The 25,762-nt window shown below is 45.3% G+C and overlaps 3 protein-coding genes across 8 annotated transcripts; 1 reads left to right on the forward strand and 2 right to left on the reverse strand.

The window, feature by feature from the left end:
* Nucleotides 1-175: 175 nt before the first annotated feature.
* On the forward strand, nt 176-4,035 carry LOC101065685 (uncharacterized). 2 transcript variants are annotated; one of them, XM_011611619.2, is made up of 9 exons: nt 176-202; nt 549-749; nt 971-1,071; nt 1,179-1,445; nt 1,526-2,498; nt 2,622-2,841; nt 2,915-3,031; nt 3,119-3,181; nt 3,285-4,035. In XM_011611619.2, exons 1-9 carry the CDS (start codon nt 182-184, stop codon nt 3,446-3,448), a joined length of 2,127 nt encoding a protein of 708 aa, XP_011609921.2. In that variant the 5' UTR covers nt 176-181; the 3' UTR covers nt 3,449-4,035. The 2 variants fall into 2 exon arrangements, with proteins under 2 accessions (XP_011609921.2, XP_011609920.2); XM_011611618.2 differs by having other exon boundaries at nt 180-350.
* A 130-nt stretch (nt 4,036-4,165) lies between these two features.
* Nucleotides 4,166-10,950, reverse strand: dixdc1b (DIX domain containing 1b). Of its 3 annotated transcripts, none has more exons than XM_011611616.2 (20): nt 10,691-10,950; nt 9,867-9,993; nt 9,563-9,688; nt 9,172-9,403; nt 8,972-9,070; nt 8,060-8,145; nt 7,882-7,964; nt 7,693-7,776; nt 7,443-7,496; nt 7,274-7,324; nt 7,081-7,185; nt 6,941-6,994; nt 6,787-6,858; nt 6,551-6,616; nt 5,912-6,058; nt 5,725-5,788; nt 5,546-5,642; nt 5,344-5,452; nt 5,200-5,279; nt 4,166-5,132 (listed from the first exon to the last, which is right to left on the reverse strand). In XM_011611616.2, the coding sequence occupies exons 1-20, from the start codon at nt 10,751-10,753 to the stop codon at nt 5,123-5,125; spliced, it is 1,809 nt and encodes a 602-aa protein (XP_011609918.2). In that variant the 5' UTR covers nt 10,754-10,950; the 3' UTR covers nt 4,166-5,122. The 3 variants fall into 3 exon arrangements, with proteins under 3 accessions (XP_011609918.2, XP_011609919.2, XP_011609917.2); XM_011611617.2 differs by having other exon boundaries at nt 8,060-8,139; nt 9,867-9,996; XM_011611615.2 differs by having other exon boundaries at nt 9,867-9,996.
* Nucleotides 10,951-11,167: 217 nt separating this feature from the next.
* Nucleotides 11,168-25,493, reverse strand: cfap54 (cilia and flagella associated 54). Of its 3 annotated transcripts, none has more exons than XM_029849009.1 (57): nt 25,148-25,493; nt 24,747-24,909; nt 24,443-24,548; nt 24,217-24,366; nt 23,978-24,143; nt 23,820-23,878; nt 23,427-23,570; nt 23,101-23,214; nt 22,818-22,904; nt 22,509-22,701; nt 22,357-22,422; nt 22,168-22,280; nt 21,969-22,083; nt 21,783-21,868; nt 21,559-21,696; nt 21,281-21,422; nt 21,096-21,148; nt 20,853-20,981; nt 20,529-20,724; nt 20,268-20,404; nt 19,964-20,161; nt 19,800-19,892; nt 19,523-19,711; nt 19,251-19,372; nt 19,029-19,176; nt 18,798-18,953; nt 18,603-18,725; nt 18,398-18,514; nt 18,164-18,263; nt 17,984-18,064; nt 17,775-17,901; nt 17,558-17,651; nt 17,370-17,458; nt 17,082-17,279; nt 16,835-16,986; nt 16,637-16,758; nt 16,247-16,441; nt 15,953-16,152; nt 15,605-15,740; nt 15,387-15,492; nt 15,113-15,274; nt 14,843-15,031; nt 14,666-14,753; nt 14,384-14,554; nt 14,229-14,295; nt 13,913-14,098; nt 13,740-13,826; nt 13,548-13,667; nt 13,341-13,388; nt 13,107-13,254; nt 12,832-13,001; nt 12,598-12,752; nt 12,421-12,514; nt 12,167-12,293; nt 11,887-12,038; nt 11,532-11,678; nt 11,168-11,450 (listed from the first exon to the last, which is right to left on the reverse strand). In XM_029849009.1, the coding sequence occupies exons 2-57, from the start codon at nt 24,890-24,892 to the stop codon at nt 11,331-11,333; spliced, it is 7,317 nt and encodes a 2,438-aa protein (XP_029704869.1). In that variant the 5' UTR covers nt 24,893-24,909; nt 25,148-25,493; the 3' UTR covers nt 11,168-11,330. The 3 variants fall into 3 exon arrangements, 2 of the variants coding, with proteins under 2 accessions (XP_029704869.1, XP_029704868.1); XM_029849008.1 differs by having other exon boundaries at nt 16,637-16,761; XR_003891141.1 differs by lacking the exons at nt 11,168-11,450; nt 11,532-11,678; nt 11,887-12,038; ... (2 more) ...; nt 12,598-12,752; nt 12,832-13,001 and having other exon boundaries at nt 13,169-13,254; nt 13,740-13,810; nt 16,637-16,761.
* Nucleotides 25,494-25,762: the final 269 nt, after the last annotated feature.

Consider the following 25,762-nt stretch of genomic DNA (forward strand, 5'->3'; position numbering starts at 1 on the left):
TCAAGTCTTAAAAGTGTCTTAAATGGATCATTCAGATTTAAGATAAATAGATCTATGCTTCGATTGCATTGCTTATGTATTTAATCCGATGCTTTCATCGAGACCCTTGCGTCATAAATCAAACCACACTTGTCACCGTTAGGGGGCGGTAATGTTCCAAGATGCTGTTCGACAAAACACCATGAAAGAAGACGAAGAAGAGGTGGCGGAAGAAGTGTTGTTTTTAATGTTCTGTACATATTCAGATGTCTGTGTAGATTCATATTCAGAGTTTTATTATTATGCGAGTCACCTGGTGCACAACCTGCTGCAAAGCGACAGATCAGGAGCAGTCGCTGATGCTTTTAGAGGTCACGGATGGTTAATACGCCCTCTTAGCTCGTAAAGTAGTCACAATAAACATGGTCATCTCTTCTGTTTTCATTCATAGTTTATCTGTATATTTAATGGACTGTTGCAGTAACCAATACAGTAATATTTGCAAAATTATAGATTATCTAGATTGTTATTTTCTCTGAGCATGTATTGATTTTGTCCTTTCTTTACAGAAACTTATGCCAAATCAATATAGCCACACTGTGTGTAGCTATGAAACAGTGGGAGAAAACAAGTTCAAGGCAGCAATAAAACTGAAGCTGTCCAGTGAAGAGGAGGCAAAGAGATGGCTTGATGAATTCAAGAGGTCGTCAGGGTTCATATGGCGGACCTCCAAAACCTACCCTAATGGAGGGCGCTACAACAAATTTAGAGTAATGACTTGATTTCTGATCGAATCCTTTCATGAGTTATTCCTGCAAAATCATTTGTAATGTTATTCTTCTTCAATTGATCGTAAGACCAACTTTATTTATCTAATCTTTTCCCCCCAAAAGCCCCGGGAGTTGCTGAAAATGCTGACAAAATGTCCGTTTAAGGTTTCCATGAAATGCTTTTATTTTCGTTTCTGACAGTTTTAGTTTATATTTCACAGGTTGACTACAAGTGCAAGACGATAAAGAAGAACGCAACTTGCCCAGCTACTCTGTTCCTGGTACTGAAACGGCATCCAGAATTTGGAGAAAGGAAATCAAGGTCAGGGGTGAAAAGGTTTAAGGACATGAGTGAATTCAATGACACATCTACACTATAAATACATACATCTGATGTTTTGAACTTTGATTTGTGGTCCTTTTCTTCAGATCTGGAGATCCTCACATGAAGGAAGGACTCTTCCTTCATATTAACTTGCGCAATGAGCACAACCATCATCTCTCATGTGCTGGACTTGTGAGAAGGGACGTCTCTGGAGAAACGATCGAAAAACTCAAAAAGCTGTTTGAAAGTGGCCACACTCCTTCATCAGCTCTCAAAGAACTGAAGCACAATTTGCAGGTGCAGGAAAAAGACAATTACGTGAATGCGGCCGCAGATCGTTCCGTCTGCCCTGATTTGCCATTTTGTTACAGGTGAGTGACTTACTGATTCAACAGCTTTCATTGATTCCATGCATTAATGCTAGTTATCTCTAACTCGCTCTTTGTTGCAGACTGTATTACAAACTTTTCAAAAAAGCTTACAATGCCGCTGCGGGAGAAGAGGTCTCCCGCGAGCTTGAACGAACCCTCATCGATTACAACAAGGAGCAAGGAGACGTTTGTGCCGGCATGTGCAAAACCTCCGACAACCAGCTGGTGATCGCTCTGTGCACTCCGCTGATGAAGAGGGTCCACGCTCGGGTGAGAGAGAGTGCCGAGGTGATGTTTGTGGACTCTCCAGGGAACTGTTCCCGCCTTAATCACCACCTGTTCCTGCTCCTCACTCATTCCTCAGTGGGTACTTTACCTTTGGGTGCATTTATCACGACATCTGCAACCCAGGCCACTTTTTCTGCTGCCATGCAGCTGCTACACACCGTCTTTCCACCTGAGAGGTTCTTCGGCCATCCGGATGGACCTCTTGTTGTTATGACCGACGACTCCACTCTACTCAGGCAGGCTTTACATGAGGCATTTCCTAAAGCCACCCTGCTCTTTTCGGTACTACACCTTCTTCGGGCCATGTGGAGATGGCTCTGGAGCAGTCCAAATGAAATACCAAAGCACCACAGGTCCCGACTTCTGAACTCTTTCAGGATCCTGTTGCGCGCCTCCACGCCAGTAGCTCTCATGGAGGCCTACAGCAGACTGATGGAAGATCCCGTGTCCACCCAGTGTCCAAACTTTGTGCTGCATCTCCAGGAAGTGTTTGAAAAGCGAGGGGAGTGGGCCATCTGTCTGCAGGAACAGCTGTCTGCTGTTAGAAACACAGTCAACAGCTGTGAAGAAAGCGTCACGAGGAGGATAAAAGACAAACTCTTCTATCGACTCAAGTCACATAATCTGACACAGCTGGTGAAATTTGTTGTCACAAAAATGGAGGCTCATTACATCCACCGGCTGACAGATGCTGCCAACAACCGGCTCCAAACCGCACAGAAGACGATGAAGGGGAAGGAGCTGGACAAACAAACTATTTTGCAGGTATAGTGGAGCGGATGTTTACAGTCTTTACAACCAGCTGCAGGTAACTCGTGCATGAAGGAATATCGGAACGTTTCTGGTCAGGATTCTCTCATCACGACATTTCCAATGTCACTGTTGCAGGAAGACGAGGACAGCTACACCGTGACGAGCGCGTCAAACACCGCCGTGTCCTACCACGTTGACATGTCCATCAGTTGCTGTACGTGCCCGGCGGGGGTAATGGGGGGGCACTGCAAGCATCAAAGTGCCGTCTCCAGGACATTTGGACACGCCATCGAAGACGGATTATTGCTGGGCTTACCGCCAGAGGCTCGCAAGTTGTATTATCAAATCGCCACAGGTGTGTTTGTGTTCACAACTACCCAGCAGCCGTCTGCGGAGGCTGTGGTCACGGTCAGTTTTCCTCCCCGTAGGAGTGGACATGGAAGCCGATGGTTCCGGAAGGTTTCCTGCCGTGGTGGTGAAACCAGCAGCTCAGGCTGGGAGAACAGAGCTTTGTACTGGTGAAGTCATCTTTGTAGCTGATGCAGGTAAACCCCCCTAGTTTGAGTGTGTGTGCATGTGTGTGCTGTCAGAAGCTTCATTGACATCTTATGACCAGTCTCCTCCTCACACAGCCGACAGCATTGTTGAAACCTGGTGTGAGCAAACAGAGTCGTCGCTTATAGAACCTGAATCAGGTGCGTGAGGGGAAACAGACTGTGGGGAAAGAAGTCAGAGCTGTGTCAGATATTCTTCCTCTCTCGCTATATATCCATTAATGACCATTAATTGGGTTTCCAGGTGAACTCAAACAAAGATTGGAAAACGTGTTCCTGGACCTCTCGAAGAAACTGGACAACCCCGAGTTCGTGTATTCTGTCACCTCATTTGTGGAGTCTTACGAAAGCCTCCAGACAGACGATCAGCTAGCATCAGCGCTCTCCTCTTTCGGACAGCGTCTGTAAACAAAGGCCAGAAGCCACTAAGGACAATATTTATCTGGCTGGGTCTGGGGTTCGATCAGAGAACCTTCGCCCAGTATGACGGCAGGAAGGCGCACGTGTGTGTGGAAAGAACTGATGTTTGAAGAGAGTTCAAAAGTTCTGGTATTAATCTTGTGCACTTTATCTCCCTTCATCTTTTGACATAATATTTCAAGGTTAAAAATAATAATGCTGTTTTTATACTGTGACACCTGCTATATTCATGTTGCCTATAAATTTAATGGTCACTTGTCAGGATGTAGTATTTGATGTACATAAGGTTAATAACCAGTCTTCTCAATCACTTTATTCCTTCATCCCTGGATGAGGGCCCTATTTAAGCTTTTGTGGATTTGGTACCTTGCTCAAGGGTACATCAGCATTCTGACACCCTTCCCTGCCATGTTTTGTGTGCTCCGGGGCTTGAACCAAGGACCCTTCACTCCTCAGCCCAGTCACCATCAGCCTGAGCTACCACTGCCCCCATGTAACCACTCTCGCTGAGCTTTAATTCAGAAATATGTCTGTCATGACCACATTAAAAGGTTTCAGACCCCAGGTTGTTACACCAGGTCATGTCCTGTTCTCATTTTCAGGAAATGTCATTTTCCAATGTCTCAACTTCCCAAAAATGTAAACCGGCTTAATGATGTTGCATGAAGGGATCGTTCTAAAGAATGCAGAATTTAAGGTGATGTTGACTTTTAAAACCATTTATTTCAAAATATCATCCTCACATTGGGAAAAAGGCCACTTCTAATCATGAACTCTTGTAGTAACGTGAGTAAACAGATGAGGGGTAATCTCTCCAGTGGATGGTGCCTGTTACAGTACAGACGTTTATGGCATTCAGTGGGTGCATATTTCCATTGGCTCATCGATGAAGGCAGATCTCAGGAGTGATTATACAAACAGTGTGTGTCACGACACGCAAGACCAGAAGAGATTTCCCTAAAGATAAAATAAATCTACGCACCACATCACGGCTTTGACTAAACAGGAGCAAAGCTACAGGAAATGAACTTGAACCTCATTAAGACATTAAAACAAACATGACCTCACCTTCCTTCCCTCGTAACTGCAATAAACTCATCCAAACAACATTGTAGAAAATATTTTAAATACAACAGCTTGATCAGTTCCGTTCAACTTTTGCTGTATAAAAGTGGCATCTGAGGGCTTTTTTTTCCTGTTTGAATTTGTAATAACACTGTATTGAGTTCACAATCTCCTAAAAGGCTGAATCTAAGCAGGAATCGTGACAATCTGACTGCAAACTGACAGTTTCTTTAATACCAAGCGGCTGTAGAAAGAAGAACGTGAGTTTTTTTAAACAAAACATATTTCCCCAGGTCTCATACACAAAATATCAGCTACATATGCCACAGTGAGCTTGTCTTTACAAATAATTGAGACTGATGTGCCTATTAGATCCAGTTTTCATACTACCATAAACAAGCGCCTGGTGCAAACTAAGTTCCTTTGTAAGGCACTGTGCATTGTCAGTTTTACCCAGGCAGTGGTGGACCAGCCAGGAAACCCAAAAATCTACAGCATTTCGCCACCTCTCAGAATCTCGACTTGTTTCAGCGGCTCTGTCTCGTAGAGTCTCTGGGAGCGGAGCAACCGGCGGAGAAGAGCTGCCTCACCTGGACCCTAAACTGGTCTGAGAGAGCAGAGAAAAGGGCCGTGAGCAACAATGAGGAGATAGACTCTAGAAGTGAGGCTGCTACCTTTCTTCGCCATAGTCCTCCTCTAACCAGGCCACGATTTTTCCTTCCCAACCCGGAATAATCGCCCCATCCAGGAAGACCTGCGCGCAGGACAAACTGAAATCTGCTCTACGTTAAACAACACAGCGATATTTGATCTCTTACCTCCTCTTTCACAGTGCCAAACTCGGGGTCCAGGGCCTTGAAGTGGTACCTGTAGCTTCCCTCTCGATCTACAGCTGCCTTAACGTCCTTCAGAGTCACCTCACCCAGCCTGGACAGCGTGTTCAGAGAGAAGCGCTCACGTTTGCAACAGTGCACCGGTATCACCGTCACCACAGTGGCTGCAACAAACTCGCACACTGACCTCTTCGGTATACTGATCATGGAGGGAGTTAGAGCTTTCCCAGTGAAATAAAGGATTTTAGTGGAGGCTGGGGAACCACCGTGAGGCTGGCAAACATCTGTAACACACACACACACACGCGTTGGCACATATTCTGGGACTTGTGTGCGCGCTCAGGAGGATATTTTAGATCAGCTCACTCGTGCATGGCCAGCTGTCAGAATCTGCATGCGGAGTTTGGCGCCTGGGAGATTTGCCCCTGCCCTTCAAGAACCGGAAGTGGACATTACAGGTTACGATCCAGGCTTAAAGACCGTTGTAACTTCATGATACCAAACCACAGAAAGGCCTGAGCAGAAGTCAACAGCCCTACAGGATGCTGCCTACCCTGCGCCTATGCAGGACCTGCAGTCTGTCGATGAGCGACACTATGCCCTGCTCCAGCGTGTCCAGCGTATGCTGCTGTGGGTCGTGCTCTCTGAAGTTGTTCCTCAAACTCCTGAGTCCATCCCTGAGCAGCTGGACCTCCTCTGCCTACAAACGCATCAGGGACAAGCACGGAATGACTTCACACACCAGTTAAGTCGGTCTTTAACGTCAACGTCTGTCAAGCCTTTGTTGTGACGTGTTGAAAGGGAAATCTTTGCAACGAAAACACGACTTTCCCCCAACTGACACTTCTCAGACGCCCCAGTGAGAATAATAGTGTCTTCACTCAGAGGCTATTTTTACAGAGCAGCACAGTCACATGGTGTAACAACTCTAATTTCCATTTCAGCCCACGAGTCTGTGGTGGAACAATGCTGTACTGCTGTGTCGTAGACATTAAGAAAAGCACTGAACTAAAAGGGTGACAGTGATTAAAATGGGCCCTAGTTCACAGACTCGTGGCCTGGATCATTTTCACTTGTTATAAATAAATGAGGAGAGCTGCGTTTGATAGGTTTATGTGGCCCATTTACCGTGTAGCTGTGAGACACTGGCAGGACGAGCAAAAATGAATTCATCAGTAGAAACCATGCTTACGTCAGACAAGGTGGGAGATGGAGTCCCAGTGTAGGAATATCTGTTGTTTTCTGTGCCAGAGGGGATCTGAAAAAAGTTGCAACAAAACGGAACGTCAGGTGGGCAGTCGTGGCTAAACTAAAGCCCCGACTATTATAACAGGGGAAAGGAAGAACACTCGTCTTTGTTATTCAAGGTGCCAGAAAGAAACACCCCAACACTTAAACTCACTAGTATGTACCAGCTGACCAAAATACCTGTGTTTTCTGGTTTTCCTCAAGCTTGTGTTTGAGTTGCTGCAGCATTCTGTCCCTCTGTTCGACCTCTTTCTGCAAAATAAAGGGTCATTCAGTACCATGACGTATAGAGTGAACGTGATCCCAGGCGGCCATAAAGACACTCACACCTCACCTTGCAGTCGCCCCACAGTCTCTGATATTCCTCCATCTTCCACTGCAGCTGCGCCTTAAAAACAAAGGACCCTTTTAGGTGAAAGCGAGCAGCAACTGTGAAAGCAGTCTGCTGTAAAAGGACGCGCGCTCTTGTCCTACGTTCTTATTGACGAGTTCGTCCTTGGTCATGCTGGCTCGGAGAAGCTCCTGCTTCATTTGTAGTATCGCTGCCTCCTGAGTGCACAACCTCTGCTGCTGGGCGTCCTAAGGGTTCCACGCCAGCACAGAGGAACAACTTTTGTTTCAACTCAAACAAGATGAACAACAAGGCAACAGTAAGACGGCGCTTTACCTTGATGCCCTGAAGGTTTCTCATTTCCTGCTTACAGCGCAGCAGTTCTCTCTAAAGTAACCAGAAAACAGGGGTCTTCAAGAACAACCTTACATCGTGCCTGTTTATACTTCCCCTATTACGATGGCAAAGATCATTAAGAGGGTTTAAAACAAAGCTGCAGATTTACCTTCAGCTCGCGAGCTTCCTCCATACTCTGATCCAAACGACTGCGAAGGACTATCTGGAAGGAGGGGTGTGTGAGGATAACAATGGAGTGAACACAGAGTGAAGTGGAGTGTGTGAGAAACTGATACCTGTGTCAGCCTCTCTGAGCACATACACACACACTCTCTTACAAAATCCAGTAAAGAACTGGAAACCTGAGCTGTACTGAGGGCAGAGATCAGAGATGGAAGCAAGAGAGAATTTAGCGTTACCACTTGTTGATCGGCCTCTCCTTGGTCTAGACCCAGAGATACATCTTGCTCATCCTCAGGCAGCGAACCGTGCAGCAGTAGAGCCTTAAAACACACAGTTACACAGGTTAGGCTTAGGATGGATGTTGGGTTCGGCTGGATCAGGGCAGAAATTAGCCAGAATCTAACTGCGCGCCAATCTGCGTGTACCTGTAATGCAGACACCATTTTCCGAGCGTCCTCCACCTCCTTCTCTAAGGTTTCACTCAGAGGATCGTCCCACCCCGTCTCCACTGCAGCACAAGAACATTCGGTCACAAACACAAGCGTCCACGAATAAACCCTGATGTTCATTGGCCAGAAAAGTTGACCATGTTCTGAAACGCACCTGTGGCCTCCTGGAGGTCCTCCTGTCTGTCTGAGTGGCTGCTGATCAGGGTTCTTGGAGACGACAGCGGACTGACAGGGCTGAGACTCAAGAGAGACAAAACACAGATTCATAAGTGTTGCACAGCTCAATCCAAACAAAGACTCCTGTCATATATCTCAGCCAGCTTGGTAGACAGCAGTGTTTAAACCTTGCTTTCAGAAAACACATTTGAATCTAATGTGATTCCTTAATGCTCCTCTTTTCACATTTTGCTGAAACACTGTGAACTTTTAGAGAACAAGAGAAACGCGGTGTTGAGTTCTTACCATTTCATCTGAGCCGCCCCCATAGTGGGCTACAGGTAGTTTGAACTGTTCTGATAATATAACATCCGAAGAGGTTAAGTCCTGATTGTGGTCTTCAGGCTTTAGCATCTTAACAAACTCATGATTGTGTGTGATCAGCCTTGGTTTGATAGGCTCCACCCCCTACCCCCTGGCAAGTTTCCACGGCGACTGACGCAAACTGTTTAGAGATGCTACCGTTTTAGCATCTCTGGATTTACTGTGTGAAGGCGGCCTCAGCTCGATCTTCACAGCTTTATTTGAATAATTTTGTATCTGTCGCCACATGCAGACTCGCACAAAGCTCGCCAGAACACAAATAAGCAAGAAAGACAAAGGCGAAACGAAATAGCAAAAAAAAAAAACACTGCAAAAACATGTGATCGGTGAGGATAAAGACTTATTATGTGTGAGATCATCCGCCTATGCTCAGATATCAGAGGCACAGAAGGACAAGTTATACGCTCTGTGGATCCAACCCTTACTTGGATAAACTATAGACTGAGAGGAGCTTAATAAATAAAACAAGTTAGACCAATAAGCACTGAACTGTACCACCGGTGTGACAGATTTATCATAAAATTACCTGCTAGACTGAACCTGAACCTGCTCATCTGGAGACTGCCTTTCATACTGCTGAACCAGGGAACGGACGCACACACTCTTTTCCATATCCAGCCCCCAGCTGCCGAGAGATGACGGATCGGTGATTCAGAAATACAACAGCCGCGTTAGTGATAAGAAGAATTTGTCCAGCAGAGGACAGCAGAGATTGCGTCTGCGTACCTGGGGAGACAGGCTGCACGTGCAGGCTGAGAGGCATCGTGTCGAGCTGATGCCAGCGCAGCGGCAGCACCTTGGGCGAGAGCAATAGGGGACCGAGGGTTGTGGCTGCTGGCGCCCCTGGTCGAGCCCTTCACGTTTCCAGAAGCAGCCCTGTGATTGGCCGAGGGTTTAAAATGAGCAGCCAGTGCCAGAATTATCCTCATTACAGATTTCAGATTTCCATCCACAATGTCTGCAGGAAGAGAGGGAACAGTTCACAACACACGGTACTCGAGTGCAAAGAGAAGGGTCCAACAAACAAGATTTTAAACCAGAAGACCACCAGTGTGCTTCAGGTAGCAGAGATCAGAAGAAGCAGCTCTATAAAAACATGCTTGTGGATATGATTTACCTCGTGCGGATATGTGCGGCATCCGTATGTGTCGAGAGGAAATGAACTGCAAGACTTGGTCAACATTCTTCCTGCTTTCTTCTTTGTTTTGTGGCGTAATGTGAACCCCATCCAACACTTCCCCTGCTGCCGATTTGAAGAAAGATTGAAGAGAGTGACAAAGCAGGAAGAGGAACTTAGCATACAAGATGCTAAATTTATATTTTCTGTACACTTCAAAACTCAAACCTATTTTTATATCCTTCCCACACTAAACTGCATCATGTGAGCTACTTATAGTGTTACTGTGCAACTGAATATTTACCAACTATCTCTATTAGTTGCACGAGCACCACCCCGTCCTGGAGATCATGTCTGAGGTCTCTGACAGGTTTCAGGCCTGGTTTCCTCTTCAGCTGAGAGTTCACCCAGGAAACGTAGGCTGCCAGCTGCTGCTGTAACCCATCAATTACACGTGCGCGCACACACACACACACACACACACACACATCACACAGTTCAGGAAGGGGAACAAATGAGGCTGCAACCATGCATCCTTTGTTTGAAATGTTGGACCACGGAGAGAGGGGCGGGGCCTCTTTATTGCCCCACTTACTACATGTTCATCCACTCTTTGGTTATTATTATTATTATCATTATCATTGTTATGTTATGTGTGCAGTAAGAAATTGGTGCTTATGCAGCCCACATGCACATCCACGGTTATCCAGCTATACCGGTCCCGTTTAGTCACGTGACAATCCGTCGTCCCGGTAACACGACGAATCGCCCATCCCATTTTCAACAATAGAGAACGTTTTACTTAACCGTAATTATTATCGTTTACTTCCATTACAGATTTTAAAATTCATAGCGCTCCCATTTGATTATTGGGATTCTTGTTACTGCGAGCTAAAAATAACTACATGTCAAACCAACGTTGTAGTGTCATAATAAACGTTTGCTTTTGTACAACATATACAAAATACAACATAATATTAACGTTAGACTTCTTAAGCCACGTGCAAAAAATGGTTTCTTCCAATTTTTTTGCCGGAATGTACAAGGATAACTTGTATTCTCTAGTTTCAGCGATTTAAATCCAATGTAACTTAGTGAAAGCCTTAATGTTGCCGAATTTAACCTCACCTCATTTAAGCCCCCATGAAGAACATCATCCAGCAAACTTCCTCTGGAAAGTGAGGCGATCATCTTCTAACTTTAGAACCCATTTACGCTAGCTAGCCGGCTAACTGCACTGACGCACGCTGCGGCCGGAACACGGAGCAATCCGCCGTTACTAACCAGCCCAGAGCGTCAACAAACCGGGACAAACGGGACACCGGAGCGCCACCATCGCTCCAGCCCGGCGGCTCGACGCTCGAATGATGGGTCCGTCTTCCGCTGGGGGATTTCAGAATAAAGCTACATTTGTGAGAACACTTCCGGTATTCATGGTTTTGTTGTCACGTGTACAATTTTACCGATTAAAGTACCGTAATCGCCACATGAAGCGCACTTTCCATATAAATGCACAAAATGCTGATATCTACAGTGGAAAAGCGTGAAATATAGCGAGTGTGTGCTACCTGTTGTAGACTCCTGTGGCCGAGATGACCAGAAACATTAGCATAAATATTCAGTTTTATTTGAAATAGCACGGAACTGTTAAACACAAAAGGCTTAAAGAACGCCTAACTATAAATCGTTATAAATGTGTCTCTTGTCCATCCAGCTTTAAATTGTCAGTTTCCCATTTGGATCCACAGTGTCCCCACATTTGTGTCCTTTATTTGCTGATCTCCTGCTGCAGGAACCTTAGATGTGGGAGGTAGACGTTACTGGGTTCAGGAGGAAACAAGCGCATTTGCCCATTTTCCAACACCACACTCTCACCAAAAGCACAAAGCTGCGGAAAAAGTGGGGGGGGGGAGCACATTATGATACAAAACAATCAAGTCTTAATATTGGCTTGTTTAAACGTGCTTACCTCATTTTTAATTAGTCCGTACAATAGCTTTAGAAGTGCGGTGTTCGGGCCTTCTCGCAGCTCATGGAGCAGCAAAATAGCTCGAGCCACAGTCAAAGTGGATCCTGGAGGCAGTTGTGTCTCTCCTGACAGCAGGTTAATGGTTTCCTGCACAGATACACACACCTTATACACACAAACACACACACTAGCACAGGTGGGAGCTTATTATCTTATTACAATAAGATAATTTACTTTAATATGAATGCTTCATTGAATCATTTGCAAGCTTTTATAACAAAGGAAATAGGAAAATCCAGTTGGCTGCCACTGGTACTGACATTTTGTCGGGCGTGTGTGCGTTTGCTTGCGGTACCTTTAGCATTGCCACGCCGTTGCCCGTGTTGCCTCTCTGCACTTCCAGTTTTGCACCTTCAAACATCAAAAGGCCTTGAACATCAGGTTCCCCCCATCTGGTACATTCATGGAGAGCATCCTGCAGCACCTGGAGCGCCTCCCTCGTCTTGCCTTTGAAACACAACCAACAACACGTTTAAAGCATACATATGAATGTTCTTTTGTAGTAGAGTGCTGTTTTGTCATGAAATACATGAATTAGACAGAAGAAAAAGAGGTTGGACATCACATGAAGTCACCTTGCAAAGGGGGAACACCACCGGAGACTTCTGCAGCCAAGCTTTGGAACAGAGCCAGGCGACAACGGAGCCACAGGTGAGCTCCGATTCTCTCACTGGCCTCGACCGCTCTGAAAGCGTCTCCGCGCTTTGACGAAAGGGGCAGAACATGTAAACAACATATACTTAAGATTCCTGAATTTAAAGCGCCTGCTTAGGTTTCAAGAGCGCGTTTCTCTTTTCCTGTATGGTCAGTTACGCAACCGCGCCGGTACCTGTTCAGCGCCGATCCCAGCGTCGTTACTGGATCGGCCCGTGATTACCGGAGATGTCTGCAGCAGCGCCAGTGAAGAAACGGCCGTCTCCGCACTGAGGATGCGTGTTGAGATGGAGAAGAAACAGAATGCACAACAGGACGATATAAGAATCGTTTCAGTTTCAGGCTCTCATACCTCCGAGCAAACTGTCCTTGCTGCAGGTACAAGTTGTTCCTGAGCAGATTGGCCTCCACGGTCAGTTCCAGGATCTCTGCTTCGCTACAAACCTCGGAGGAGAGCTGCTCTGAAGCAGCGCACAACAAAGAGGACGCTCCGTCTAACAAAGCAAGCTAGCACCGACAAGAGCCCAGTGTTAGGAAATTTCAAATAAAGACATCAGTTTCCAGGAAATCGCTAAAGAAATGCAACCTTAAGCTGTGCTTGACTGAGCTTCTCCTTCCCTGTAAGATTTAGAGGTTTGGGTTCTTCTGGTTTTAGACAGGAACCCTCAGCGTCCTGGTTTAACTTCTCTGCAGAACTTGTCATGGTGGCACCGGCTTCAGCTTCAGCTTCAGCAGAATCAGGACCATCTAAAGACCCTTTTAAAGGAGTAACATCTCATGAACTAACAGAGAATCTGAAAGGGAGCTTTGGAACAAAAAGGAGGCAGAGTAAACAGAAAACAAGGACTCATGGTTCTGAACCTGCCACGGGAGGACCGGTATCGTGGATGGTGTCGCATAGCCCCAAAATCAGCTGAACGCGGGCCAGGTTGTAGCGAAGGCACAGCGTGGATCCATACAGGATGCGTGTATCAGGAGCAAAGTCGCCGTTTCCAAGTTCCTCCAAAGCCTGAACACAAGCCCCACAGAGGTCACAGAATTAACTTGTTTTATGCGACAGGACTACTTTAGGAACCAAAATAAATCTTGAGGTACCTCCGTGTTGTCCTGCAGACACTTGCTGTTGTAGAATGTCCTCATTGGCTGCACAATAAGCACAAAATCTCATGTTCAAATTAAAACCGATTATTAAATCAGGATTCACGGTTCATTTTGTGAGGTCGTGGATTATTTAGAAGATATTAGCAGGACGATGGGATTTACATCTAATAAAAACTGTAAGGACAGCAATCAACAGCATACTTGAGGGCTGCCGTGGACAACGTGTGGTCCAAAAGGCAGCGGGATCCCTGGTCCACCGATGAGCTCCACAGATTCTTTCACAGCCTCGGCGAACAGACGCAGCTCTGTGAGAGCTCGTATCTGCACAAAACATCACTTTGGGCTTGGAAAACTACCAGACAATGAGACGTGCTTTTAAACCTTTGTGCTCACCTTGAGTATTTTGCCCTCAACAGTGCGTTCCACATCTCTGCACACGGTCCCAACGAGATGCAGGTAAAGGGCTAGCATAGGTAGGAGCTGACATCACAAGGGATTTAATACAGTTCAACTTAAATTTGGTGGATCATCTTGACCAACTACAGGGTGTGAGTGTCTGTGAGTACCGTCGTATAGAAGCCTTTAGTGAATAACCAGTGGCAGAGGAACTTCAGGCTGGATACCGTGGTGCCCAGGTGAACCCTGTGTGGTTCAGAGAAAAGATCAGTGCCGGGTAGCAGTTCTTCTCCAATGCTGTGGTGAGCAAACTGAAGATCGGCCAGAGGCTGAGCCATGGAGCATCGCAGCACACACTAGAGAAGCAGAAGACACATGTAGCGCCACAGCAAACAGGGACACAAAAAACCTGATTTATTGTTTAATTACTGTGTCTCTAGTGGACGTGCTTATGAAGCACAAACTACACATGCTTGAACCTCTTACCTTAAAGAGGTGAGCTGAGAGGAGGCAGTACTTCGTCCGCTGGTTGATATCAGAAGTTAATGTATACCTAATGACGAAAATACAAAACACAAGAAAAAAAAGGATGTAGAAAGTCTTGTGAAATGTAGAAAAGACAGTAATAACTCAAAGCTCACTGTGCAGTTTTAGCAATAAGGCCGGCAGCATGTAAACATCCCCAAATGCCAGCGTGTTTGAACGTTTTCTCCATGGAACTGCCCCCAATGGACAAACCGTCCCACTTCTCAATGGCCCTCGATGACTGTAGGGCACAATCTACAGCTTTACTCCAGTACGAATGTGCTGCCCTGAAAACACACACACACGATCTAAGTATGGAGAATATGGAAAAGCGTCTCTACTTTTGCTGTGTAAATGTGCAAAAGGCTGCAGGTGCTTGAGTGCCACCAAATACTGACCGTTTGTTGTCATTATAGAACTGGAGATTTCCCATTTCGTGCAGCGCCACGACTCTGAGGACGTTTTTACCGCTGTCTCCAAGATACTCTGAAGGAGTTGGAAGAAAATGGGACTTTTAGTTTTAGATACAGCAGACAGTAGTAGAGGGAAACGTTGCTATTTACAGAAGCGCTTACTAATGGTTGCAGAGAAGGCATCAGTGACAGTCATCATGTTATCAGGGCTGACAGGGAGTTTGCAGACAGCACTGAGCTTGCTGAAGTCCTCATATAAGTCCAGTGACTGCACACTCGGAACGTCGTCCAGGGAGGGATCGAATTTAACCTGGCGTCGGCCCGCAGAGTGGTGAAACGGTGCCGCAAAGCCTGCAGGGAGACAGGAAGTATGAGTTCCAAGCTGTAGCTGCACGAGCATGTCTGCATCCGGCCCATCGGCGCTCAGCTCACAGGGCATCGTGTTCGCCAGGAGTCTCAGCAGCAAAGCGCGGCTCCGCTGGAAGACCAGGAGACAGTGGGGTCTCCTTTCCAAAGCTTGTTGGTAACAGCTCAGCGTGTCTTCTACATTAAGAGGAACACGTACGAGGCACAGGGACCTCTGTATCTCTGCATCTAGACAGATCAGACGAGAAGAAATTCCAATAAAATGTGACGTCTGTGAACGTGAATGTTTCACTACATATATATCATGTGATATAAGATGTGAGTCCACTTGAGTTCTGACCTTTCAGAACATCTGTGTCAGGAGGAGTGAGGCCTTTGGTCTCTGGCCTCGGAAGAGGAGCCCACCCACTGACAAGTCGGAGGCCTGCATAGGTGCTATAAGTTACCTGTAAAGTATGAATGTAAATATAGGATTCAGATGCGTTTTCAGTTTATGACTCATAGTGTAACTGTAAATTTATACGTCTTGGAGCAACTGGTTATGATAGATATCACCACCTCTTTTCCTGAGGTCTTTTGGGTCTTCACATGGTGTGGCTGTGGGACAGCGGGGCCCCCCAACAAATTAATCCTTTCAAGTAACCTCCTCTGAGCGTTTATGATTAGTGGAGTAACAATGGAGGCATAATGATCCCTAAAATAGATGTACAAGTTAAGCCAGGTGTATTTATTCCAGGACAGTGCTCGTTACTGAACAGGAGTATTTGATTGCTTTTAACATCAGCCGGGGACTGCAGATGAAAACTGGCCTTTAGGCTAATTCTGGCTTTTTTAACAATAGCAAATCATGTGTTTTATGAAATTGTAAAGGGAACAGTATAAAGAGCAGCAAGGAGACTTATTCACCGTGTGTACGAGTTAAAAACTAAGCCAAAGTGTGCCAGGCTTTCCCATTTTGCTCTGTCATGAAGGCGCTCCAAGGTATGTAACACCAAAGCATGGACCCAGCGCAGATCCACACGTGTGCTGTCATCCAGCGTGGATGAGTAGTGGAGAGCAGAGTCTCGCTCCTCTTCAGTAAAGCCCCCGTCATACAAACTCCACAGCTAATCACAAGTGATAAATTACGATAATGAAGCAGGACAAAAAGGAAAGCTCCGTTACCAATTCATCAAATGTTGCAGAGGATGTGATCATTACCCCTAATCTGTGCATCATGTCCATGATGAGGTCTGCAGACAACACCAGTAAGGAGGTGAGGGTGTCCTGCAGCTGCTCAGGTGCGACTGGAAGTTCACGCTGAGCAGCGAAGACACCGATTCTACAGCTGTGATCCCACACGGTCTGACACACACTCCGCAGAAGGTTCCAGAGGCTCCCGCGATGGGCCAACACCTGGTAATACACACCGAACATCTTCAGTGGAACTCCAGACGGTGCCGATACATTCTCAGATATTCAATAAGGTTCTAATGGATTTATTATCTGCTTAATAAAACAGGTGAATCGTGCATTTTGAACACTGTATATTTGCGCAGGTGCGTGACTGATATGAGCGTGTGGTTCCTTGTCAGGCAGTGTGAACAGTACCATGGCCCTTCTGAGATGTAACGCAGCTCTATTAAATAACTCTGCGCAATTCTGCCTGTTAATCTGCTGCTCTGCAGTTTCTTCCTCCTCGCTGCTCTCTGACACCGAGTCATCAACAAGGTCTACTAGAAGAAAAACACAGACTTGCTGGTTTATTTTTCTTTTCCTCTGATGTTGTTTAAATCATTCTCCCCTCACTGTTGGGCTTTTCTTTGCACACGTGTTTCCGAACAGCCAAGGTTTCCTCAGAAACCAGCTTGTTTTTCCAGGACAGCTCTTGTTGCGTGTTCTTCCACAGAAGAATGCCAGAGGAGGGCAAGGAAAAGCACAGAGGGTCTACCTGGCTGTACCTGGAGAATAGAAAAACGATTTAACGGTAACTGATTTAACTAGTCAATGATGTAGAGGACAAAGAGCAAGTTTGGCGAGTATCTTCAGAGTCCACCTGCACTCCAGGGATCCTCGGTGACTCTGGGCCAGACTCTGATAGAGCAGCTGTAAACAGGCTTTTGCCAAACTGTAGTTGAGGTGAGACTTCCACACTCTCTCCTCGCAGCACTGGTTCCGATGCTGAATCTGCTTCTTGTTACGTTCAACCACAGAGGTCATCCTGGCTATCAGATTCTCCACAATCTGCACCTCCCTTCAAGTAATGTAATACACATACGTTCACAACCAACACACCAGTGAGGAGACGCTACTCATTCAACCTGGATTTTAACATTCAGGGTACCTGTTAGTTTGTACTTTCTGAAGCATGCTACATGGCATTTTCTGCTTTAGTATCTTTCTTTTGTCATCTTTACATGCTGGGGTTTTGTTCTACAAAATATCAAAAGGCAATGTTTTAATAAAGCGATGAATGAATACATGGATGTCGTCTGTTCGTGTGCACTTACAGGTTTATGTGTATTTTCCTACCTGAGGTGGCTCACTATTGTTCTGGTGAACTCCTTTGTTACTCTGGCTGTCTTGTTCCACAGAGTTTTTGGAAAGGCCAATCCCATCTTCATCCCTACAAAAGAGAGTATGATTAGCCGTGGGTACAGAAATGACTCTTTAGCCGTTTTAAAACTAAATATCCTTCACATTTGGATTCATTTTCTAACATACAAGGATTCTAGTAATGAAAGCAGACCTGGAAAGACTTTGAAATAGGCTTTTCCCCCACTTTAACACAAGGCGTGTGTGGCCTTCTTCCATGGCTCTCTGGAGAAGCTGTGCAGCCACTTCCACGAAATATGGCTTGGATCTCAGCTTCATCACTGTCAGAGAAAAACCAAGGTTCAAATGTACAAGACAAAGTTTCTGTTTTAAAAAAATAGCCAGTGAGCGCGAGCCCCTCACCATGTTGGTAGGCAGCAGTTAATGTGGAGTTGGAGATCTGATTATACACTGAGGTGAGACTGCCAGTCAAAGGGTGAACCTCTGCAACAAAGACGTTAAAAAAGAAATATCACCCGATATAGTACAGCGTGCCTACATGTCTGTACACTAATCATGACTTGTGTGGTGTGTTTGTGTTACCGTTGTCTGCCGCTTCACACGTAATCGTTTTCCTGTTTTTACAGAGAAGGGCCCTCAGCAGAGGTATCACCTTTTCACCTCTGACTGCAGTGATACATTCCTATGTTTTGCAGATACACACGTGGAAAAACGTTATTTAGATGGTATTTAAAATGTTTTACGATGCAAAACAAGATCCCAGCACCGGGTGTCATTGAAAGCTTTTTATGTTTTTTTTCTGATTCTAGTACTTACGGTCTTTTTAGAAAGCCTCCTCATGTGCAGCCAGGCTTCGTGGGCCTTCTTGAGCAGCTTCCGCCCAGAATCCAGCATCACGGAAGCTGCTTGCGTCTCTCTGAGCGTTCTTAAAGTCTGTTTGAGCAATTGTTGGTGAATTAGATTCTACGAGGTGGTCAACTTCACACTGCATACGAAACCAAGCAAAGATACACACACACACCTTTGCAAGGTAGTAGGTGATGCACGCTATCATGTGCACAAATGATTCTGAGGTTCTTCCAGTCCACTTTTGCTTTGGAAGGCTTGAAATCACTTCCAAAACTACCAGACACTTTTTGAGCACCTGAACAGACACAATTATTAGAATCATACAACAAAAATCATACAGGTGTGTGTATCAGTTTTTTTTGTATACCTCCACAAAAGGGCTATGTTTGACCTGGTGGAATATTAATGGTGTCAGGAGGCCATAACATACAACTACAGCTTGTAACGCAGAGATGCCATCGTTTAACCACAGCGCTAGGTCCATGGCCACCAGCATCCTCTCGCACTCCTCCAGCCTTGCTTCCTGTGTAGGAACACACATATTTCACACTGGCTTATACTTGAATCACTTTGAACACAGTATGTTTTTTTTTTTTACCTGTTCCCATATGAAAGGTCCATTGTTACTAAAAGATTGAAAGCTGAGCGATCCTTGCTGAATGTTTATTTCTGTCTCAATAAAGATGGAGGTAAGGAAACGCCGACAGAGGTGCAGAGAGCCGCACTGTAAGATCTGGGTATGTAGCCTGTAGACAAGTGAAAGGGATGGTGGCCAATACATTAACAAAGTTCCTGATTTATAATGCACTTCCTTCCTCACCCTGTAGTGGTGGCAAGTCTGTCTTGATTCCTTTGGGATCCATTGTCAGGGAAGGTAAAATGGCTCCATAGCGTCCTGCAGGCTCTCTTTGCCAAAGCAAACTGTTCAGTTTGGTAGGCCACCTGTGGAGGAAAAAGGGCAATCACTCAGACAGGCCTCCGTCATCAGCATCAACATAATGTTAGCCACTGACAGCACAGAAAAAGGTTTGTTGAAGCAGAAAAATGACTCCACTTGCAGCATTTTGTGCTCTTCACGAGAGCATAGTGTACCTGTGCCATGTGCACCCATGTTGAGACCAGTGGTATTGGCATAGATGCTAGAATTGGCAATGTTTTTGCTCCTATGCTGCTGCCCAACATGTTCCCTTGGGTGTTGTACACAGCTACCGCAAACACATACTTCTGGTTCGGCTCCAGCCCTTCAATTTTCAACAGACACTCACCAGGGACAGCAGGTACCTAAAATATAGCAAAATGAAGCTAAAATGACCAAACCAACATCATTACAATGTGTCAGACCTTGAGAGTTTTTCAGCTGAAAATGTACCAAATTTCCAGTTCCCTTCAGACTCCAGTCGCCAACACGCACTTTCTGGTCAACACCCTCAACTGCACGACCATAGAGTTGATACCAGCACAACTGTAAAATTGAAATCATAACGAATTATCTTTACTTGTGAACATAAAAAATAACTAGCAGGTAAATCTCACTTGTCCCTGCAGGTTATAAGGTGCAGGGGTGAAGGTGAGAGTGGTGTCCGTGCGTGACAGTAGGATGGGAGCAGGTGGTGGGTCGTCTTTATAGTTCTTCATCTTATTGTCTTCGTTTTCAGCCGGACTTGGAAAAGTGTTGGAATGATACAGTTTTCTCTCCTCCACACTTGCCTTGTCTATCAAGGAAGATGCCTCCTGAAAGGATGATACAGAAACGGCATTCTTCCTACAACAGTTATACAGATGCCACAATCGGCAGGTTTGGGGGAATTTTCACAAACAAGAGGGAATGTTTGTGCACCTCCAGCAGACTTTTGATCTGATTCTTGCTATCATTTGTGGCCTTGTCCGTGTGCACCAGCAGGGCTTTCTGGATCAGGAAAACAGCTTTGGGAACCTTGTTTTTCTTGATTCGCCCTAACAGTTCAGACTCTGTGACTAAATACAAGCGACAAAGAGGTCAGAATAAAGTAACATTTCGATCAGCGGATGATAACAATAGTGATCTTGATATGACATGTTATTATTCCCGTGTAATTAAGCACATGGCGGTGAGCCTAACCTCCGTTTTGCAGCATTAACTTGAGAGATGCCCTGTGCTGGATGATGAGGAGCTCAAGATAAAGATCTTTAGCCAGCAGAGACACAGGTGTTGATTCAGTATGTTGGAAATCTTGATTATCTGATGCTCCCTTTGATTCCCCTTCCACTTTTGTCGGACCCCAAGGGCTCGAGAATGCAAGGACGGGGTGGCCTTTCTAACAAAACAAACGGATACACATTTTTAGCAACACAGCTTGTACATTTTCTGTATATAGCCTGATTTGGATGTGATTATTCAAGTGCAACACGTGCCCCACTGTTGTTGGAGACCTTAACCTCATACCTGCATGAAAACAGAGTCAGTAATTGCTGAACCATCCTGGGAAATCATTGTAGCTCCATCCTTCTCCAGAGCTTTAAAACCCCACTCTACAACCTCACACACCTTCTGAAACAGCTCTGTTCTTGAGGTCTGTGTGCATGGAAATCCACACATTACACCAAAAAATCTATCGCATAGAAAAACAGCTCACACTCCACAGATGCAATCAATGCAAATCAGTTTTTATTCAGTATGTTCACATACCTCAGTGAGAGAGAAGGTAGTTGGACGGACTTCATCCGGGTCTGCTTGTAGAGCTTTTAGAGACAACACATGTATGTACAATAAATACTGCTACAGATGTAGCTTTGAACTATAGAGGGGTATTTCAGACCAGAGCAATAGATAAACAAGAGTACCGGTATGTTGGATGTACAGAAATCACTAACTTGAAGTAAGATGCCTGCTCTCAGCAGCACGTTCCAGTAGCACGGCCAACATGTAGTGCATCTCAGCTGCAACCATGCAGTCCATGTTTACCGGGTCACAGACAGACGTGACCTCACACAGTACAAAGAGACACCAGAGCCACTGCAATAGTGTAGCGTCACATAATTGATCAAATATGAATGGAACATCCGTAATACAATATCAAATCTAGTGCTGACTATAAGATGCACAAATAGTTCACAATAAAATGGTCAGTTTGGGCTATTTCTAAACATACCTTGTCAAAATTGTCAATTTTCTCAACGCAGTATGTAAATGAAGGGTTTTGCAGTTCATCTCCCTGCATGACCTCTTTCACCTTATTCCACAGAAACAACACAACATCCAACACCAGGCCTCCATCTGGTCGAATCTCCTGCACAGAAAAACAACTGCGTGGTGAAAATCCACAGCTAAAAGTTTCACGTCCACCTTTATCTTCCAGACACGGGTCATACTTACAGGACTGAGCAGACAAACAGAACTGTGCAAAGCTCTCACCAGCCCCGCCAACTCCTCACTCACTTGGAAAAGAGACCTGCGTCTGACTGTCAGGAAGGAGCACAGCCATTCATTGTTACGTAGAAACATCCGCAGTCGTCATCTCAACCACCGCTACGATGGCGTGTATGATCCTCCACAATTTACCATCGGGCATGAGGTCGTCTCTACCGCGGCTCCTCTCGGCACACAGCAGGCTGTTGAGGCTGCCCAGCAACGCCAGCTCTGACTCGGCCTTCCTGAAGGACTGACCTTCCAGAGCCTGGTGCAGTGAAACAAAGCCAATCAGCGAGGCTTTAGATCCACGTACATTTGAAACTGGGGGAAGTTGTCAGGAATTACTCACAGATAAAACCTGCTGCATCTCTTTGGTGAGTCTGCCGCACGTCTCTGCCTGCTTAAAGTGAAATAGGAGCTTAATGAAGCTCAATGCCGACGAGACGTTGACCTTGTTCTCTCCTGGAAGCACAACACATTTGAGACCTCACACAACCATCTCTGATAGTGAAGTGGCAAATATAAAATAGTGAGCAACCAGCGATGGCTAACTCCATGAGAGTGGACGTTGTTGTCACCGCCCCCAGAGGTTCACTTCCAGCTCCTTCCCCCGACAGAAACAAACACACTATTAAACATAAAGACCTCCTTAAATTTGCTTCATCCTAATTGTAATTACTGGTAACATACCAGATAAAACACTCAAGCCGGCTGATAGAAGTTCCACGATCACCTCCTGCTGATCTGGTTCCTCTGGTATGCTCTTCTTCTGTGGACACCAACCTGTGTCCCTGAGGGCTTCCAAGATGCCCACAAAGTATCCTGCACTGCTGTCAAAGAGGCTCATGAGCGCTCGCTCTGTGGTCGTCCGGGGCCACGGCACCTGCAGCAGACGCATGCAGCAAAGTTAACTCCTTATGAGACACAAATCTGGTAGGACTGGACGATCACTTGCTCCTATAAAATTAGATAACATTGCAGTAAAGGTGACGTTATTACGTTGGGTAGTTTGGTTTTGGGTTTGAAGACTGGTTTGATTTTCTTTCGATTCTCGAACACCAACCGTTTGAATACCAGGGCAGCCAGCTGGGAGATGGAAACAAAAAGGTTCACTAAATCAAACCCAACACACAAAGTTAAAAGCACTCTTACCACAAGGTAAAAGAAAATTAACATGTTAAAGCGGTAAAGTGATACACGTACGCATGCTTTCCTGTGTGACCAAATGTGAATATTATATTGGAGGTAATATAACAAGTCGTATAAGAAATGTGTCCCCTGCCTTAATGGAGGCTTCTCTGAAAGCGCTCTGAGTCTCCCTGCTTACAGGAACATCATTCTCTTGTTCCCATCTCGCCAGCTTCTCAATTTTTCCCAAGGCCCTTCTGGCAAATTCCTTAAAATATATAAACACACATAAACAACTGTACAATAGAGGAAAGAATCTTTCGCAATAACTTCTAATAGATTGAAAAAGAGACATTCACATTGCATCTTATGTCACAGGGATAAGAAATAATTGGAAATAGTGTGATTCCATACAGTCGCATCCAAAGTTAATGGTCGATCCTTCTGACGCTTTGACAATCCACAAATCCTGATTCATACCTCGGCCTGCATGGGAAGCTGGCTATCATAGTAACAACGGCAAACAGCACAGTAGAGGGTGACGATCCACGGGAGGTGCTCAGGGGTCATGATGGGGACAGACAACTCTAAACTGACACTTGCCCACAGGAGGTACTCCAGTGCCTGGATGACAGCATTGGGAGATAATGTAACACAAATAACTGGTGATTTCAATTTCCTTTCCCACCCCCCCCACCCTTCCACCTCACATTTGAGCACTTGTGGAATGTGACAGAGCCATTTGTGCACCCAGAGCCACCCAACAAACCCAAATAATCCAGTTATTGTTGCAGCTACATGACACTTCATCAGGCTGAATGGTGCAGTTTTAATGTTGCAGCTGACAGGAAACAGAAAACAGTTTAAATGTACCTGTGCACTACAGTTCATGGTCATCAGGTAATAGCAGATCCTGTAGATGTGTAAAGAAACTTTACAGATGGGGGGAGGAGACACCAGCAGAAGTTAGTTGTGCAACTAAGAAAATCTGCATTTCACAATTTCACTTAAAGCAGAAACTAAGTCTTCACCGTTATAAACATGCCAGCAGAGGTGCTCGTGTTGCTGTAAAACCTGCATCATGATCCTCAAAAAGCTCAACACCTGGAGCAGGTTGCAGAGTCCCATCTGGCTGAAGCCGCGGCGCCGTTTCTCCCGCTCCAACATGCAGAGAGCGCATCCCAGCATCGCCCGGATCTAAACATACACGCAGCAAAGCAGACGTGGAACAAAAACCGTCCTGCACAAAGCCTGTGTATCCATGAGGTACCTTCAGGGTAAATGTATCCTGGTCCACATCCAAACCTTCTGGGAAAAAGGAGGCCATGAATTGGTCGACGTCTGCGACCTCAGTTATTTTCAGGGGGCTGAACTGAAACAGGTGGAGGCTGTAGCCCTGCCACAGAGCCACCTCGTACATCTGGGGAGGCAGCGGATTATCAGCCTTCTTGGGCGGTTACATGGTGTTTGGCCAGATGTTCTCCTGTGTGGGTTACCTCTATCTCAACGAGGAAGTCTGCGACCTGCAGCATGCGCTCTTCATACATCTTGGAAGGGAGTCGATGTTTGTACTTCTTCCATATCTCTACAAGGGTCTTAATCCTTTTATTAAAATTGACACACCTTAATAGAATGCATTTAATGGAAGACAAGACTCTTCTGTAGTTAGAAGAGTGCGTGTTTGTGTTTGTGAGCTAATAAACTAATGAAAAGTAAAGGTACATTCTTCCCATCTCTATTTGGGTTGCATTTATAGTGACTGTTGTGGCACTTTAGCTGCGTTGGCCCCTAATATCTCACCCTTTAGCATAGGAGCTGTTGTCCTGGCTGCTGGCACAAGTTACCCGTCTCATCAGCATTTGGAACGTCTTCACGTCTCGCTCAAAAACTGAAACAACCGGGTTCCTGTTGTCCAGTTTCCCATAGTGTGTCGCCGGTAAATCCATGTTTCTGTTCTCCAACTCTTGGATAAGAAACACCTTAAATATGTTTTGAGCTACAAACACATTTTTATCAGTTTGTTCTGTTTGTTTTTAATTGTCCTATTGAAATAGATCAACTCCCTGACATCTAAATCCACATAAATCCGTTTGATCCTTAAATTTTGGAATACTCTTTTTTTTTTCTTTTTTTTTTAAAAAAAAAGCTTTATGGAAATGTTAATATCTTATAGGCACCTATGTTTCTTTTCAGTATCTTACCTTGTATCTTGTATTTCTATATTTGCTGATTGTGGTTGGAGTTAAACGACACAGGTGTTGCAAAGAGCAACATTTTTGTAATAGTGAATGAAAGCTCCTTCGACCTTTGATCGCTGAAAGACGCGTCAAAGATCGAAGATCCGCAGACGTTTGCGAATCCTCGGAGACTGTTGTCGCAGTAACGCACAAAAGCCGCTATTTCCGGTCGAACCGCGCGTTTTTAGTGCATTTTGGTGCGAAAGGTTCCTCCTGTCGGGCCTTAAGACAAAAAAAAAGTGGCCAAGACGATTTGAAAAGTCGTTATATTTAGCTAGAATGTCCCTAAATTGACAAAGCCGCTGCTCTTCGCCGGGTCAAACGTCGGCTTCGTTACCATGGCGACAACGCTGAACACAACGGAAGTGATGAATAATTGGATAAATTAAAAATGTGATTTTTTTCCCCCCCATTTTTCGCTTGAAATTGTGCCTCAATTTCAAAGATTCGAGCCAAAATTGCAACAGGCTGCTCTGAATGTTCTAACAACTATTTCTAGTCACAGTTTGGGGCGTTTAGGTTTAATTCTATACAATAAAAGCTAGTAGTTAAATATTTGCAAATTTTATATTTAAATTC

Source organism: Takifugu rubripes, chromosome 15 (assembly GCF_901000725.2).
Source record: "Takifugu rubripes chromosome 15, fTakRub1.2, whole genome shotgun sequence".
Taxonomy (NCBI): domain Eukaryota; kingdom Metazoa; phylum Chordata; class Actinopteri; order Tetraodontiformes; family Tetraodontidae; genus Takifugu; species Takifugu rubripes.